The sequence below is a fragment of the Bactrocera neohumeralis genome, unplaced genomic scaffold, assembly GCF_024586455.1.
Source record: "Bactrocera neohumeralis isolate Rockhampton unplaced genomic scaffold, APGP_CSIRO_Bneo_wtdbg2-racon-allhic-juicebox.fasta_v2 cluster09, whole genome shotgun sequence".
In the NCBI taxonomy this organism is placed as follows: domain Eukaryota; kingdom Metazoa; phylum Arthropoda; class Insecta; order Diptera; family Tephritidae; genus Bactrocera; species Bactrocera neohumeralis.
This window is the reverse complement of record NW_026089622.1, coordinates 18,948,464-18,962,000: the sequence shown is the minus strand read 5'-3', so window position 1 is coordinate 18,962,000 and position 13,537 is coordinate 18,948,464. Positions and strand designations below refer to the sequence as shown.

General features: G+C 37.0%; 1 protein-coding gene across 2 annotated transcripts in view; it reads left to right on the top strand.

Annotated features, from left to right (window-relative positions):
- LOC126764046 (YTH domain-containing family protein) overlaps positions 1–8,509 on the top strand; it is a 70,738-nt gene extending 62,229 nt beyond the window's left edge. For both annotated transcript variants that reach the window (XM_050481785.1, XM_050481787.1), the window contains 5 exons: positions 6,209–6,336; positions 6,399–6,560; positions 6,619–7,256; positions 7,313–8,204; positions 8,258–8,509. In XM_050481785.1, coding sequence (XP_050337742.1) covers positions 6,209–6,336; positions 6,399–6,560; positions 6,619–7,256; positions 7,313–8,204; positions 8,258–8,278 — 1,841 coding nt within the window. In that variant the 3' untranslated portion in view covers positions 8,279–8,509. The remainder of the gene's footprint in view (positions 1–6,208; positions 6,337–6,398; positions 6,561–6,618; positions 7,257–7,312; positions 8,205–8,257) is intronic.
- The last annotated feature ends 5,028 nt before the right edge of the window (positions 8,510–13,537 follow it).

The following is a 13,537-nucleotide window of genomic DNA, read 5'->3' as shown; positions in this document are numbered from 1 at the left end:
GAAATCCGGTCGTGTTTCGGGAATAATGTTTCGACGACTTTTCCCATAAAAGAGGCATCTTTAGGTTGCTGCTGCTTGTTTTTAAATCTCGACATACAGATTTTGTAAGCGGTACCCTAAGGGTCAGTGTTTACTTTCTCACAGGGCTTCTCAAAACATGATTTTTTGCTTCGGGTAATTGCCGGCTTCAGGAGCTTCTTGTGGCTTTTAAATTCTTCGTTAAGGCGATTTTCGTTCGTTTCGCCCCGGTTACGCTGTAGACGCCGTCTGGCTGAGTGACAAAACTTGCTCAGCGTGGAAATTTCCTCATTCCACTAATACACATGCCGCCGCTTGTTGTGATGTGGCGTTCTACGCATTGTTGCATCGCATGCTGCGACCAGTTCTTTTCGCACTGCCGATACCAAATGGGCGGCTTCGTCACCTGATGCCTTTGATGCACTTCAGACTAGCTCAAACAGGTCTGAGTCGAGCTCTTGTCGCTTCCAGCTTCGTTTTCGGGAAGTGTTTCTGCTAAGAAGTTCCTACTCTCGGGAGTATGAAATTTGTGCAATAATTGCCATATGATCACTGTTTGTGTATGTGTCAGATACCTCCCACTTAATGTGCCTGCTCAGCGAATCATTTGCAAACATAATGTCAATTATGGATCCTTTATTGCCTTTTTGGTAAGTGTTTCGTGTTCCGGTGTTCATTCATTGTTAAGTGCGTGTGACTCAGATATTCATGAATTAGCCGCCCGCGGTGGTTTATACATCTGCTGCCACATGCAGTTGACCAAGCATTCAAATCACCCGCTAATATAATAGGTGTTTTGCCTCTGGTTTCTAAAGATACCCTTAAGAGGAAATCTTCGAATTCTGTGATTGTTGCGCTGGGACGAGCATAGCAGCTTACAAAATAAATCTCCTGAATATTCGCCCATGTGAAACAGTTATGGGCTTCTTTGGGGCAGGTCTTAAAAGGTTGCCCTTTACAGGACTATATTGCCAGATTTGTCTGCAATCCATGTGCTTTCCGGACGCTGGGAGTATTGTTTACTTAGTATGACGACATCAATGTTCTCTTCTATGATTGTCTGATCTAGCAGATCTTGTGCTGCTGCGCAATTTTTTAGATTCAACTGTAGTATCCTCAATTACTTAGAGATTTCATCATCTCGAGGTACTTTGGGCAAGTCGTGCTCAATACAGAGTGCTCCCCTTTGCAGAGCATGCAGCTCGGAGCGTTTGTACACGACTTTGCTAAATGTCTTGCGGTTCTACAACGTGTGCATAGGGAAGATCTGTCTGTCAAATTGCAGCATTTACGAGTCATGTGCCCAGATGGAAACACTTATAACACCTGGGAATAGGCGCGTATTCTCGAAGGCGACAGATGGACCACCTAATCTTTATTTTTCCCAATTTGAATGCGTGCTGAGCATCTTGTGCGCACATGCATACAAGTGCTATTTGTGTGCCACTACACGTTTTTCGCAGGCTTTTGACACTTGTTATCTCCACATTTTGGTTTCCACACTCCCTTTTCAGTGCTGCGCAGTTTTCTTCGGGAGTTGTTATTTCGTCCAGGTCTTTGCATACAATCGTAACGTTGTGGGGTTTTGGCTGTATAATAGCCATTTCTCCAACCACTCCCTCCAAGGAGCTTTGGAAAGATTCGGCTTTCGTTTCTGCTCCATTTTTCAGTTCTAAAAGCAGGTCTCCTTCGAGTGTTTTCCGAGCATAGGTTACGTTCTAACCCAGCTTTTCGAGCCCGCGATTATTCCGCATTTTCAGTTACGTTTTTTGGCTTTTTTGTGGGTGGTAAAAAGCCTGATGCCGCTCGCATTCTTTTTGGGGTATTATCACCTCTACCGATAGGGACTTGAGATGATTTTCCTATTATCACTCTTCTCGATGGGTTTTCCACTCTTTCATCTTTGGCGTGTAATGTCACAATGTTGCTCAAAGTTCGCGCATAGCCTGGTTAATATGCGTTTGGCTAGTTTGCTAAAAATGCTAGCCGTTTCTCTGTTTTGCGATTCCTCGGGCTTAGAGCCTTGTCTTACATGATCGGCAGTATCACATTCCTTATTTGGTCCAGCAGCGGCGCGGACTCCTTATTTTTTCCATTACTCGGCGTTCTCATTATTTTTGAAATCCTTCGGAAAGGATTATGCGGTGTTCGCCCAATACTATTTTCGTAGGCTATACCTCCGAAAAAAAGATAGTCTGGGAACACCCATCGCTGTGCTTTAAAGCTTAACTTAAAAACAAAACGGTTGGCAATGCCAGAACCGAAAGAAAAAAGATAACAGCTGATACTTGTGTTTTCGATGGATGGCAATGCACAAACCAAAAGGAAAACGAAAACACGAGGAAGGGAACAGCTGATCGATCAAAATAACAACAGCAGAAAAAGGAAAAATATAATTAATTGCACGTTGTTATAGGGGGGAAAAATCAAACTATTTTGCAAATTGGCGCGGAGAACAAAAGGTATGTCCTATTGATTATACATATATAAGTATATATCAAAGTGTACTTATCTAATCCCGTATGTCTGGTGTCCATTTAGCTGGTCAATCCTCTCGGAACGTCTCACACAAAAATCCACTTCTTTCTATATAAAAAACTAGAAATTTACTAAGAAATTTCGGGAACACAGTAAAGACACGTTTACTTCACACGTCGTACGTATCGTCGCTTTTCACGTCACATATGCATGTATGTATGTATCAGAGATCTGCATGCGGTGGCCGCAATTATTGTACACTTAGTCAATACTTCTTGCTTCTGCGACTGAACACTGCATTGACTGCTACGTGTGATGCTAAAGAGAGAGAAGTGGATGAAAGAACACCAGCGCAAAGCGAAGAGTGCGCATAACATATTGACTTCGGCAATGAAGTGTTTCAAGCGTTACGCACGAAACAAGCAGACACTTTGTTTGACTTGTTGCCGAAGGCATAAGACACTGCGTTTAGTTTATTGCCGAAGGCATGACACTTTATTTGACTACCAACAACATGCTTTTGGCGCTAACAAAGGAACGCAATTGAACTTCGGCAATAAGCTAAACGCAGTGTCTTATGTCTTCGGCAACAAGTCAAACAAAGTGTCTGCTTGTTTCGTGCGTAACACTTGAAACACTTCTTTGCCGAAGTCAATATGTATATGCGAGCTTAAATTGATCGTCACATGCGGTGGTGGTGTGCGCTTGCACTGCATGCTTTGCGCTGGCGTTCAGTCATCCACTCCTTTTAATGTAGTTTTCATTCAATTGTGATAATATCAATTTCTAAGTAGTTTATTATTTTGTTTTGTTGTTTAAAATTTATCGACACCGCTTCAGCATAGAGTCAACTAGGTTTCGGACCCTAAACCAATCCTTTGTATACTTAGCCGTGTTTTTAGGGTCGTTGTCCTGCATATATGTATATCCACCTAAGTGGCATATTGTCTTCAGCATACTATAACATAAATTCTTGTAGTACGAGGGCTGCTATATACTTATATTTCTGGCCTAATAATGAAAATAGGAATATTTATCAACGAAAATGGTTTTATTGTTTTTCAAAATATTCTTCATCAAGATTTATACACTTTTGCATGCGCTCAAACCAATTTTCGAAGCACTTTTGTCCACTCCGATTGAGACACCTCCAAAACATGGTTTTTGAATGCTTCAACAGCATCTTCTGGCGACGAAAATCGTTGACCACGCATTATTTTCTTGATGTGTGGGAATAAAAAGAAGTCATTGGGTGCCAAGTCAGGGCTGTATGGCGGATGACCCATCAATTCGACGTTTTGGTCGGTCAAAAAGGCGCTTGTTTGAGCCGATGTGTGAGAGCTCACATTGTCATGGTGGTGTACCACTCAGAATTGACCGTCCTACGTTGCTCAAGCGGAACAGTCGCCCCATGACCAGTTTTGCCGAAGAAACAGGCGACCATTTGCTTCGAAGTGCTTCTTCCACGAACAACTTTCGTTGGATTTGGCTCGTCTTGGAAGACCCACACGGTCGATTGCTGTTTTGTTTCGGGCTCATACGCATAGATCCATGATTCGTCACCTGTGACGATCTTATAAACGTCTTTTGAAGCACCGCGATCGTATTTTTTCAGCATTTCTTTACACCAATCCACACGAGCCTTTTTTTGAGCGATTGTCAAATTGTGCGGGATCCAACGAGAACAAACCTTTTTTACGGCCAGGTGTTCATACAATATCGAATGTATGCTGGTGGGAGAAATGCATAGGCATGCCTCTATCTGAAGGTATGTTACATGACGGTCTTGCATTATCAGTTCACGTACGGCATCGATGTTTTCTGGCACAACGGCTGTTTTTGGACGACCTTCACGGAATTCGTCTTTGAGCGAGCGTCGGCCACAATTGAATTTGTTGCACCAGTTTTTCACAGTGCTATAGGATGGTGCTTCATAGCCATACAAAGATTTTAGTTCATAGATGCACTCTTGTGATAATCCACGTCGAAAGTTGTGAAAAATGATCGCACGAAAATGTTCACAAGTTCATTCCATTTTTTGGCCGAGATGAATTTTTTAATTCCCTGTAAATAAAACATTTCACGATTAAATGACAAAACGTTCTGAGTGATGTCAAAAATGTCAAACTTTCCAATGGAAATGTCAGATTGCACCTGGCAACACTTAGTGTTGCCCTAGGCCAGAATATATATAGCAGCCCACGTATACAACATATAACGATTTTAGTCATTCTACCAGACTTTTTGGCGCATTTGCCTCTCAGTGTGTAGATTATTTTCATTAAATTATGTGAAAACATTTTCCCTAATATACTTGAGTAATGCTTCGAATTAACGCAATCAGCTCAAATACACCCGATTTAATGATTTCCAGCTTTGTAACTGAGTTTAAACCGTACAAGTGTTTTGTCCGATCGTCCGTGCAAGCTGTAACTTGAGTAAAAATTGAGACTTCTTGATGAAACTTGGTATGCGAGTTCGTTAGTACAAAAAAATTACGAGTTCGTAAATGGGAACGGAATCAGACCACTGCCATGCCAACAAATCGCCATTAACCGAAAACCTAGAAAGTGTCATAACTAAGCACTAAATTAAGATATAAATCAGTAACATGAGGCACCTGCGGGCAAAAAATTTTGAAAAGTGGGCGTTTCCCCGCCCTTTATCTAAACTCCTAATGCTATAACTGAGCGCAGATATTATAAGAATTCCTACCGACAGTGTGAAAATGGATGAAATCGGAAGATAACTTCGCTCACTCCCTATATAGTGGTACTGTTCAAACCTACTAAAAACGCAATAAATCAATTACTAATTACGCCAGAGACAATAAATTTTACCTCCGAGATGGTATAAGAAGGCTTTTGGGAGCGGGTGTGAAAATTGGACGATGGGCGTGGCACCGCCCACTTTTTGGTGAAATCACATATCTCGGGAACCGACCGACCGATTTCCACTAAATTTAGTACGTAGCATTCTTCTCATATTCCTACTTATATATTACGTATAATGATTTTCGATTTTTTAACAAATCTTACGTCGATGAGTTATATAGAGAATATGTATATATGTACATATGTAGTATAAAATTGATTCTCTGATTGACGTTTTACATCCTAAAGTATTTCCTTGACTTTGATTCTTGCAAGTTGCAAGAGTATAAAATGTTCGGTTTCACCCGCATTTAGCCCTTCCTTACAATGGTTATACCATTGATTTTCTGTAAACGTACATCAGCATTAAAAGTTGACTAGGTTTGTGTTAAATGATTTCATAAAAGAAAGATTAGATTAAAAGTTGAAGAATCCACTTCGACCTATTGTTATCACAGTCATACGTTCTACCAGCTAGGTGTTCGCATACTATTAACGCTTTTGGTGACAATCGTGGCTTCTATGTGTTTTTTCACCTAAATTTATAATCTACTACTTGCTCTAAGGATATAAGAGATCTCCTTACCGCTTACGGAATGATGGCCATTTTGTTGAATGCCATTGGATGTTAGCAAATGGAAAAGCTCATCTACCACCAGATTCCAAAATACCCCATGGTCGTTTCTAGTTGGCTGTTACGTTAACCCTTAATAGATTTAATTAATTAAAATTTTGTTATTTTTTTTGTAATTAAATATTCTACATGTATTACCAGAACCAAAATGTAACTTAATATGTACATATATATCTATAGCGATTATTCTATTGAATTTTTTTAGACTCCGTTAAAAAGAATGGTAAAACAGGTAGTTTTAACCATACGAAAAGAGATGACTTTCAGTCAAATTCATGGGGGAATCAGAAAAAAGGGAAAAATATGAACGACAATCCTTCAAACATTAACAGGGTAAGTATTATTTGCCATTGAAAAAAGCGAAATTAGTATGTAAAAATTATATATAATAATAGGCCATCAGAACAGAAAATATGTATACAATGGGTAAATTCGAGAACAAAGCGATTATAAGTGCTCCGAATGAGGATAAGAAAACAGTTACCACAGCTTCTGTTGTACCCAAAAAAACGACTTGGGCGTCAATCGCTTCGCAGCCAGCCAAATCGGCTCTAAGGGTACCGAACAAGTAGATAACCTTTTTTGAATCACTTATATAACATAGTATAATTTTAGACCAATCTTTCAACATTAAATCATAAAAAAAAAGGGCCAGGCATGCCTCCACCGCCAATGGTACCGGGAAAACATAACTTGGATGTTAATACGTGGGAATTGCCAAACAACAATCCTCCTCCTGTACCATCTCCACCTCCGTCGACTGATAAATCATTTATTGAAGTTGATCCCAATTATACAGTTGGAGTTGGATGTGATTATGAAATAGAAGAGAAGGCCGACAGAAGTCACAAAGGGAGTCAATATATTCGCGAAGAAAATAAACTGAATTACAATAATAGTAATTATGGACGCGCGCGAACTTCACCTATAAATAATTCGCGTAAGAACTGGTCTTTACAGATCTTGGAACAAAATAATCGGGGGCCTGGAAATACAAACTTAGGTCATGTTCGTCGATCCGATAATAATATTGCAAATTGTGGTTATCAAAGTCGATTCACGGAACGTAAAAACTATACTCGTTTAACGGAACAAGAATCTACTATAAAAGATATTGCTGAACGAAGTATTGATTCATGCCAGAATGTTGACGAAATAACTACAGAAGTTTCAAATGCAGTGCTTGAAAAACTATATGATAAAAACAATTATAATCCCTTGGAAATTGACTTGAATATTGCAACTTCAGCTAGGTATCTATATGACATTTGTAATATCTGTGTAAATAATTTATTTCTGATGCTTTTAGATTCTTTGTTATTAAATCATATTCCGAAGATGATATTCATCGAAGTATAAAGTATGAAATTTGGTGTTCAACTGATCATGGCAACAAGCGACTTGATGATGCTTTCAAAGAACGTCAAAAGGAGGGTGGGCAAGTTCTTCTCTTCTTTTCTGTAAATGGTTCCGGTCATTTCTGTGGAATGGCTCAAATGATTACCGCTGTTGACTATAATTCTACATCAAGCGTATGGTCTCAAGATAAGTGGAAAGGAAAGTTCAAAGTGAAGTGGATTTACGTGAAGGATGTTCCGAACCTTAAATTAAGGCACATACGTCTAGAAAACAATGACAATAAATCTGTTACAAACTCACGCGACACTCAAGAGGTGCCTAATGCTAAAGGTATCGAAGTTCTTCAAATACTCCACTGTTATAAGCATTCTACATCCATTTTTGACGACTTTTACCATTATGAAAAAAAACAAGAAGAGGAAGTTTCAAAGAAGCCAACTTCTTACGATAGTGTAACAACGACTCCACTTATAAGCAGACATTATAGTCGCCAAAGTGATGATCGTGATAGGGAAAGAGATATTCGAGTAACTGGTGGGTCTCAAAAATTTTTCACTAGTGGTACCGCCAGTTTTCGTGAACGAAATAATTCTTATCGAGGAAATTTCCATAACTTTAATGAACAGCGTCGAAATGAAAGCCATAAAATGAACTTATCTTCAGATTCACAGCAAAAAGAAAGAGATGAAAGAGCTGATACTGATGTAGATAGGGATAATAATGAATATGGATGTCGATATGGCTCTAAGCTCGATTATATTCAACGTTCCAAGCACAACAGGGAACGTGATTTATGTGAAAAAGAAACAAGATATCGGTCCTCAGCTAAAGAAACGCTAAAAGTGAGTTAACAAAAACAAAACAAAAAATAGTAGTAACTTTGCTTTTTTTTTAGGACAACGAATATGGCTATTGATAATTCACGACACAAAGCTGACTAAAATGATTATTAACTTTGCACATATTATTACGAGATAAATCAGTAATACAATGAAGAAAAAATTATTGAACAATATATTATGAAGAGTTCAATTATGTTGCTTTTTTGGTGTAAACTTTTTTCGTTGACAACTAAAGCATCCAAATATTCGAATCTTTACGTATAAATTAAATATTGATTTTCCACAAAACCAATTGATTAAAGAGATTTAAATCGTCTTTCCATTAATGTACTCTGTAATCAATAGAAAACTTATGAGTTGACCTTAGTGAACGAAATTACCAATCTGGTACGGATTAATTAATTACTTCAGATCGAATAGAACAATCGTAACTGCACAATATAACCGTTCTGGTTTTTCTTTTAGAAATTAATCACTAACACCAATTTTTAGTTAATTTCGAAAAAAAAAATATAAAAAAAATTATTTTTTTAATTATATAGAACTTTTTTTTTAATAACTTACGCTTACGACGTTAAAAAAACGTATTCGGAGTAAGAAGTATCAGAAGGACAGTTGCACGAAAGATCAAATTCATCTGAAAGAACCAGTTTAATTTATTTTTGTAAATTTCGATGATTTTGTGAATTTCGATGAAATGAGTGAGGCTGAAGATACCAACAATGAGTATAAAAGATCTTCCATTATGGTCAATATAGTAACGAAAATCTTTTGTGAGCGGCTATAGTTCCACCTCTGGCAGCATCCTAATTTGAAGCGAAAGATTTTCTATTATATCTGCACCATGAATTAAAAATAGTATAGATATATGGACGTATATGGAACACGGATATGTGCTAACGATTATCCCTACAGTGCGAAAAGCTTCCGCATTCACTGCATATAAAATATTGCGCAAAATTACTTTAAACCTTCGTATCACATTGACTTCTACGGCAGTTGATTTAAACCATTGTAGGCTAATGGAATAAGTTCTTCAGTACCGCGTTCGATAGTTTTTAAAACCAGGCAGTACAAATTTTCCGCATACACTTGTCGTGCCATATGTCAGCTTTGAAAGATTACAATTGTGGGAATATAAAGAGAAAAACAAAACAAAACTATTAACAGTTGCAGTGTTGTATTGTCCATCGAATAATAAAATATTATCAGCGCAATTTAAATATTTAAAATTTTAATTAATCCGTGCCAAATTGATTATTTCATCCACTGTGCATTCATGCGATCCTTTGTATGACTCTTTATGCTTAAGTTCTTTAAAAGGAATGTAAAACTAACTAACTTTTGGACAATTAGAACAAAATGAACGGTTTTTTTACATTCAAACTGAAAACAAAATAAAATTTGTATGAAGGGAAAGTTGGAAAAAGGCTGAAAAATTGATTTTAGACAATGACACAAGAACTGCGAAAAATCACTAAAATATGGAATATAGTTTTTAAACGTTCCATTTTAAAGAAATATTACATTGAAGAATTCTTGTTTAATGAGATGAAAGATAATTCCACAAACATATTGTATTTGCGATGTTCCCACAGTCCCTTACTATTACAGGTTCTAAATTATGGATTGCTTCTGTGTACAGGTTAGGAAACCAAACAGTTTGCGTCATATTCTAGGTTGTAGACGTTTTTATTTCACAGAGAACGAAAAGAAGACACCTTGTTCGATAACACCAAATACAGTATTTTATTATAAAATATAGTTTTATGTTGCCAATGCACACAATTAATCTCTTAAAGTCCTTTTACTTGCGTCAGCAGAATACCTAAATGTACATTACGAGTGGATATCGACTACTAGCGCAGACAATTGTGTTTTCTGTGGTAATTTTGTGTATATTAATCTACTTCTAAAAACCCTTAATATAGTAAGCAAATAAGAAAACATGTATATTTTATTTTTATTTTATTTTCATTTTTGAAGAATTGGGCGTGGTCCCGCCCTCTAATAAGTTTAATGTATATATATCCTAAACTACTAAAGCTACAACAGCCAAATGCACCGAGCACAAAGAACTCCAACCGATATCGTGAAAATGGATGAAATTGGAAGATAACTCCGCTAGCTCCCCATATAATAGTACGGTTAAAAACTACTAAAAATAACAAATCAATATGTAAATACGCTAAAGGAATTACATTTTACCCACGGGTTAGTATGAGGGAGCTAAATGGAAGCCGATGTGAAAATTGGACGATGGGTGCAGCACCGCACAATTTTTGGTGAATAGTGTATCTTTGTATCTAAAATAGGTAAAATCTTGACCTATTACCTATATAATTAATATCAGGATTTTCGGACATCCGGCTGATTTTGCTCTATATGATTGCTTTTTTTATTGTATGTGTCATGTTTTTCTAAGATACCTTATGCCGAATATGTCGGTCAGTGTATGAGTTATATAGAGTATATCGTCACCTGAAATGCAAAATAACGTAACAACATTTTCGGAAATTTACAGTGGCATGAATGAAACACGAAATAAAATGGAAAATGAGTGAAACAAAATTTTAATATTGGTTGCATCCGAACTTAGCTCTTTCTTACTTATTTAATTTATTTTTTATATACAACGTTTCTATTGAATAATTTACTAAAGTCGATCAGACGCACAGAAATTTAGTATTTTTACGACCAACGTACTTACAAATTAATTTATTTGTACTAAACGCATCAATTCTTTAACATCGGTGATTTGCACCCATGTCCCGACGGAAGAGGACGATGTGGCCAAAGATGCCTTCTATGAGCGCTTGTAGCCTACCTATGGAAGCTGCCTTCGCCACGATTCCAAAATCGTGCTTGGCGTCTTTTAAAGCAGATGTGGAGAATGAAGATATCTTTGACACAACTTTCGTTGGATTGCATACTAAAATAATTAGAATCCAATACAACTCATAAATACAAAAATAATATTTCAAATTATAAGCATTTGTTAAAAATTCATGTTCGTAGAAATCATTTGAAAATTTCATTTCATTATATACATATTTCATATTATATTTCAAATCATAAAAATTTTTAAAAATTCATTTTTGTAGGATTCATTTTAGTATATGTATGCGTCCAATTTAAAACAGATTCTTCCTCAAAAATAATACAATTGCTAAGATTTGGAATAGTAGAAAAGAATTGCAACCAAATACGCAGTGAAATAGATTATAACTGGCTCAGTAATAAGTCGTTGAGTCGTATTATACCACGTGCATCCCAAAAGCTTGATATCATAATCTTTCCAGCCGACTTTTTCGTCTTTCCACGCCTGAGAACCGGTTCATCATGTGCAGTCCACTAGAATGACCGTCGATTAGACTCCAATGGGAAATGAGCTCCCACTTTGCACAGAGCTTTCGCCTCTTTAAAGCGTCATTGTCCTCGGTGCTCATTTCGTCTGTTTTCAGCTTAGCAAATATCTTTTCAACGGTGGATTTCCCTGAGCCCAAATTCAACAGTATTTTCCCCCAAAAAGTAATACTTTATTAACACACGAAAAGCTTTATGATCCATTTTTTTTTGTAAACTAACACAAGTTGCTTCACATAAATGCTATATCTCATTAACGAACAGTTATAATCCAACTAATAGAAATCATATAGATGGTAGTAGTAGTATTATCTATGTATAAGCCACAGTGAAGCGTGGACGGGTCCTGTAGTCAAACAAAAAAAAGTTTATATTTAATACACAATTCACTTACAATTCCTCCTCCATCTTATTGCGCATTGAAAATGTCTATGATGTGTTTGTTACGCTAGTGATAGGCAAGATTTTAATGACAGAGCGTGTTACTTTAACAGCGTTGCTCGAATTTTCGCGTGCAAAGTGATGCTTTCTCATCAAAGACAGCACTGCCGCTAAATTTCACAACGAACACACCCTTTAACTTTTTGATTTCACGTTCTGGTTTTCCTCGCAATTCTCGTTGTCAAATTCGGCGCCTCTCATAACTACCATATCGAATTTTTTGAAATGTTGAACGCAGTTTCACACATAATTTACGAGATAATGGCGCAATTTTGTTAAAAGATTTTGGTTTACAATAACAAAAAAATTAATTTATTGTTTTACAAAAATTAGCGTTTTTTCCTTCAATGTGTGCCATAAATGAAAAATTTAAATTTCGAAAAACTTTCGCGGTACCTAAAAAACTGTAGTGTAACGAATTAATCTTGATTAATTAACTTTGGATGATACAGCACCAGGTTATGAGGAGCACCGTAACCCTCCTTTTTTTGACACGTGTTCGAATAATTGCTGGTGCCGTAGTTTTTAATAACTCTACGTAAAAATTTAACATAACTTGTAACCCTTCTCTACCCTTTAACTCCAAGGTGCATTCCAAAGTAGTAAAGTTTTCGGCAAAATCAATTTATTTTATTCAAAATAGTTTCCTTCTGCTTCAATACAGCTTTTGGCACGGTCCAAAAGCATGTCGAACGAGTGTTTTATCTCGTTTGCCGGTATGGCCACCAATAAGGCGGTGCAAGCCCTTTGAGTGGCTCTACGTCGGCATAACGCTTTCCTTTCATGGGAAAATGCATTTTACGGGGAGTGGTTAATGGTTAAAATGAGATTTTTGGTCAATAATTGGTTTAATGATGTCCTTCGAATGTTGGTTTCTGAGCAAGTTTTGGTCGTCACAACTGCGGAACAAACCGTGCACACACCTTTCGTAAGCCCAAATTTTCGGTCAAAATGCGATAAATCGATATTTTGGGGATGTTCAATTCCATTTCCATGAATTTCAAAGATGATTTTGGTTGATTTTTGATGAATTCACGCATAGTTTCGATGGAATTTCCGGTGATAACGGATTTAGATTTGCCCACATGTTGATCGTAATTTATGCCTCACGACCATTTTGAAAACGTTGAAACCACTCGTTCACTCTGCTACGGGATAGGCATTCATCGCCATAAACTTGTTTCATCAATGGAAACGTTTCGGTAATCGTTTTACCAATTTTAAAACAAAATTAACAAAATTTAATTCTGGCTCTTTGTTCGAAGCTCATTTCCGCACCGATAACACAAACATACTGACACTTAAAACGCAATAACTTCACTTTCAATCTATGAAATATCATGAAATTCTCACTGGACAATTAATAAAGATAGCAGATTCTAACACACCAGAGGGTGTGCTGCATTCCGAACTCCTTTCGACCCTGAATTATGGTCGTATACTACATTAATTCTTCATAACTGTGACTTCTGGCTATTCAGTAAACTAAAAGGACTGCTTCGGAGAAGCCGCTTTGAGTCAATTAA